We start from the raw sequence: 5,000 nt of genomic DNA, 5'->3' as shown, positions 1-5,000 counted from the left end.
AGCTTTGCGTGATGCGAAGATGGACAAGGCAAGCATCGACGAGATTGTGCTGGTGGGTGGGTCCACACGTATACCTAAAATCCAGAAACTTCTTCAAGACTTTTTCAATGGCAAGGATCTGAACAAGACCATTAACCCAGACGAAGCGGTTGCATATGGTGCTGCTGTGCAAGGTGCAATTTTGAAAGGTGACCAGTCAGATGGTGTCAAAGATGTTTTGTTACTTGATGTTGCTCCTTTGTCCCTAGGAATCGAAACAGCGGGTGGTGTCATGACCCCTCTGATCAAACGAAACACCACTATTCCTACAAAACAAAAGCAGGTGTTCACAACTTACGCCAACAATCAGCCCGGAGTGCTCATCAAGGTCTTCGAGGGAGAACGTGCGATGACCAAGGATAACAGCCTCCTCGGCAAGTTTGAACTGAGTGGCATACCTCCAGCTCCGAGGGGCGTCCCGCAGGTTGAAGTCACCTTCGACATTGATGCTAATGGCATCTTGAATGTCTTTGCATTTGAAAAGTCCACCAGGAAGGAGAACAAGATCACCATCACTAATGACAAGGGGCGTCTCAGCAAGGAAGAGATAGACAGGATGGTCAGCGATGCAGAAAAATACCAAGAAGAAGACTCGAAACAGCGCATGAGAGTCGACGCCAAGAACGGCCTAGAATCTTTCTGTTTCAGCATCAAATCTTCTCTTTCGGAATCATCTGTGACAGAAAAACTATCGGCTGATGAGAAACGTACGGCAGAGAAAAAGGTTGACGAAACTTTAAGGTGGCTGGATTGCAACCAGCTGGCCGAGAAAGAAGAGTTCGACCATCGCATGCAGCAGCTAGAGAAGGTTTGGCAGCCATTATCTGCCAAGATTCACGGGGGCGCCCGCGGTTTCGATGGGTCCAATGCAGGTGCTGGGGCCAAAGGACCAACAGTGGAAGAGGTTGATTGATTCCTATTATTTTGCTATGAAAATTCCTTTCCTGGTAATATTCCCTTTCTTCCAGATATCAATTGATTTACATTCCAATACTCCTGTCATATGAAACTATCACTTTATCCATTTGTTGTAGAAATTTCTCTATTTTAGATAATAAAATTACAAAAAACCCGTATAGCCTATTTCTTAATCTTCTGTCCACCATTAATGTAAACTTTACAATTCTTGTTTTTTTTTTTTTTTTTTTTTTTTTTTTTTTGTAAACAAGTAAGAAAATACCAAATGAAATGGAGTGCAAGTTTTTTGGAAATTTTCAATGAATTCTGTAACCTTGGATGCAGCTGAAGCTTATTTATTCATAAAAGATAAAAATATTTGATAACAGTCAAAAGAGAGACGAACGTTAACTGGATTCCCATTACAAATGAGGATAAGTAATTTACTTTTATGAAATATCTTTTTTAATGTTGCTAATGTTTTTAAGATATTTTATTTTAATTGTTCATAACTTATATCGTTTACTTATTTCCTTCCCTCACTGGGCTATTTTTCCCTGTTGGAGACCTTGGGCTTATAGCATCTTGCTTTTCCAATTTTTCTCTGTTGGAGACCTTGGGCTTATAGCATCTTGCTTTTTCAATTTTTCTCTGTTGGAGACCTTGGGCTTATAGCATCTTGCTTTTCCAATTTTTCTCTGTTGGAGACCTTGGGCTTATAGCATCTTGCTTTTTCAATTTTTCTCTGTTGGAGACCTTGGGCTTATAGCATCTTGCTTTTCCAATTTTTCTCTGTTGGAGACCTTGGGCTTATAGCATCTTGCTTTTTCAATTTTTCTCTGTTGGAGACCTTGGGCTTATAGCATCTTGCTTTTCCAATTTTTCTCTGTTGGAGACCTTGGGCTTATAGCATCTTGCTTTTCCAACTAGGGTTGTAGCTTAATAATAATAATAATAATAATAATAATAATAATAATAATAATAATAATAATTGAAATTCCCGTGATTTATCCTTATGAAATCAATTAAACTATGCTGCTTGTTAAACACTATTGAATGAATTTATACCAAAGTATGCCCTGATGCGTAACTAACTTCGCCAACGAAGATGAGAGGAGGTTATTTTTTCGCCGCTGTTTGCCTGTTTGTTTGCTGGTGAACACCTTCCTGGCCACAATTTCCCTCAAAGAGCACTGAAGCTTTCGGGGATTAATTTCTATGTTGAGACGTGGAAGTGATTCGATTTTGAAAGTCCTAGGTCAAAGGTCAAGGTCGAGAAATAGGACAACGTTGCATTTACTTTTAATTTATGTAAGTTTACGGCGTTGGAGCTTTGAATTTCAGTGTTCCAGAATAATTTTCAATTTCCTTAGTCATTTTCCTTTTATTTGATTTCAGAAAGTTTCAGAATGTTCGTTTTAATCTTATATAAAATCTAAATTGATTATTTGAACTTATAGTGTATTTATTTTCTATCTTTAAGGCTCTGATGATGGAACTAAAGTGTTTCATAAAGTTCAGTAATAACCATGTTTATCATTACTCAGGTACCATTACTCATATTGCAAGTGCTTTCCACGGAATAGACCAATAGCTGATGAAAGAGAGAGTTCTAACTATCTTATAAAATGAAAATAAGAAATAAAAAGCATGCATAGCAACGAGAAAAAATGCTTATCTTATAAAATGAAAATAAGAAATAAAAAAGCATACATAGCAACGAGAAAAAAAATGCTTATTAATGACTAAAGAGACCATCTATTTCTCCTTTTTAATTTCAACTATAATCTTACCAATCAGTTAAGCTGGGCGTGCACCAGCACAGGCTCATAGTCCTACGAGTTAACGAAAATATTTTAATTAAGAATAAAATAAAACTCTATGATAATGGCCTTCAAGCCCTGAATACTGTAGAAAAATAAAAAAAATACTTAGGGAGTAATTCATGTTATAGATTTTACGTAATGTCTTCAACAACGACAATTTGTTGCTTGAATAAAAAAGACGTACGAAAAGGTTCAGAAGAAAAAGACATAAAAAAAAACAAAAAACAAAAAAAAAATGTCGACAAAGTTCCTTCTCTTATCAAAAATTGACGAATACATGGATAAAAAAAGGAATGAAATTAAAGCAACAAATTTATTCTTGAATTCAAATTATATTGTATGAAATAATTGATTTCTGGAAAGTGTCTTTGGTGAAAATAAAGAATACAAAGTCCATGAAACAAGTCTATCAAAACCTGATAGTTACCGAACCAGAAAGCTTGAAGTTAAGATATAGAATATCTAATTATCACATGTTTCCGAGTTAAGCTAAATCACAAATAAATGAAAATATTATTTAAAAAATAATATATAGATCAGTTTCTTTATTTTAATGGAATCACTGTCATATTTTGCTCAGGATTTAATCAAATCAGAGTAAAAAAATCTATATTTTATTTGACAACGTATAAAAAGTATTTTATAAAAAGGTTCATTCAAATGTTATCATTTCACAAATATATGAATATCATAAATAAGCATAGAGTAGTGTAAAAAAAAATTGGAATTAGTCAACTTCTTCGATTGTAGGACCACCATTTCCACCTTGGTGGCCTGCATTGGCCCCTGGACCTCCCTGACCATGAACTTTGCCGGCCAAAGGTCTCCACACTCGCTCCAGTTCCTTCATCTGATATTCGTACTCGTCCTTCTCTGCCAGCTGATTTGCCTCCACCCACCGAAGGGTCTCTTCTGCCTTCTGCTCCACACTCTTCTTCTCTTCGGCAGACAGCTTGTCTGCCACTGAAGGCTCAGACACAGCAGACTTAATGCTGTAGCACATTGACTCCAGACGATTCTTAGCTTCGATTCTTTCTCTCTGTTTATCGTCCTCTTCTTTGTATTTCTCAGCCTCGTTAACCATTTTGTCGATTTCTTCTTTACTGAGACGACCTTTGTCATTTGTGATGGTGATCTTATTTTCCTTTCCAGTGGACTTGTCTGCTGCAGAAACATTAAGGATTCCATTGGCATCGATGTCAAAAGTAACTTCGATTTGAGGTACTCCTCTGGGAGCAGGAGGAATTCCACTTAGCTCAAACTTACCCAAGAGATTATTGTCCTTAGTCATAGGACGTTCACCTTCATAAACCTGAATTAGGACACCTGGCTGGTTATCTGCATAGGTTGTGAAAATCTGCTGTTGCTTGGTAGGGATTGTAGTGTTCCTCTTGATTAGAGCAGTCATGACACCTCCAGCAGTTTCAATGCCTAAGGAAAGAGGAGCAACATCCAGAAGCAAGACGTCTTTAACACCCTCTGATTGATCACCTCTTAAGATTGCTCCTTGAACAGCAGCTCCATAAGCTACAGCTTCATCAGGATTGATGGACTTATTCAGCTCCTTTCCATTGAAGAAGTCCTGGAGTAGCTTTTGGATCTTAGGAATACGAGTAGATCCTCCCACTAAAACAATTTCTGCAATGCTTCCCTTATCTAACTTTGCATCCCTCAGAGATTTTTCTACTGGATCTAGCGTACCTCTGAAGAGATCAGAACAAAGTTCATCAAATCGAGCTCTGGTAATAGAAGTGTAGAAATCAATACCTTCAAATAGAGAGTCGATTTCGATACTAGCCTGGGTGGAGGAGGAAAGAGTTCTCTTGGCTCTCTCACATGCTGTCCTAAGACGCCTTACAGCTCGTTTGTTAGCAGTCAGGTCCTTCTTGTATTTACGCTGGAACTCCTGGACGAAATGGTTCACCATCCTGTTATCAAAGTCTTCTCCACCAAGGTGTGTATCACCAGCAGTAGCTTTGACTTCAAATACACCTTCATCGATGCTCAAGATGGATACGTCAAAAGTACCACCACCCAGGTCGAAGATAAGAACATTCTTCTCTCCTGTCAACCCTACTTTCTTATCAAGTCCATACGCAATGGCTGCAGCCGTTGGTTCATTGATAATTCTCATGACGTTGAGTCCAGCAATGACTCCAGCATCCTTAGTGGCCTGTCTCTGCGAGTCATTAAAGTATGCAGGAACTGTGATGACAGCGTCCTTCACTGTCTTTCCCA

At 38.0% G+C, this 5,000-nt stretch overlaps 2 protein-coding genes across 3 annotated transcripts in view; one reads left to right on the top strand and one right to left on the bottom strand.

Moving 5' to 3' along the window:
- LOC137652074 (heat shock 70 kDa protein cognate 4-like) overlaps positions 1-1,048 on the top strand; it is a 37,563-nt gene extending 36,515 nt beyond the window's left edge. For both annotated transcript variants that reach the window (XM_068385282.1, XM_068385283.1), the window contains exon 3: positions 1-1,048. This exon is cut by the window's left edge and continues 788 nt beyond it. In XM_068385282.1, the coding sequence (XP_068241383.1) occupies positions 1-952 (952 nt within the window). In that variant the 3' untranslated portion in view covers positions 953-1,048.
- A 2,360-nt stretch (positions 1,049-3,408) lies between these two features.
- Positions 3,409-5,000, bottom strand: part of LOC137652410 (heat shock 70 kDa protein cognate 4-like) — a 2,579-nt gene continuing 987 nt past the window's right edge. Inside the window, exon 3 of the mRNA XM_068385804.1 lies at positions 3,409-5,000. This exon is cut by the window's right edge and continues 229 nt beyond it. Coding sequence (XP_068241905.1) covers positions 3,490-5,000 — 1,511 coding nt within the window. The 3' untranslated portion in view covers positions 3,409-3,489.

This window comes from Palaemon carinicauda, chromosome 13 (genome assembly GCF_036898095.1).
Source record: "Palaemon carinicauda isolate YSFRI2023 chromosome 13, ASM3689809v2, whole genome shotgun sequence".
NCBI classification, from domain to species: Eukaryota; Metazoa; Arthropoda; class Malacostraca; order Decapoda; family Palaemonidae; genus Palaemon; species Palaemon carinicauda.
Note: the sequence above shows the minus strand (reverse complement) of the source record. Positions and strands in the feature narration are given on the sequence as shown.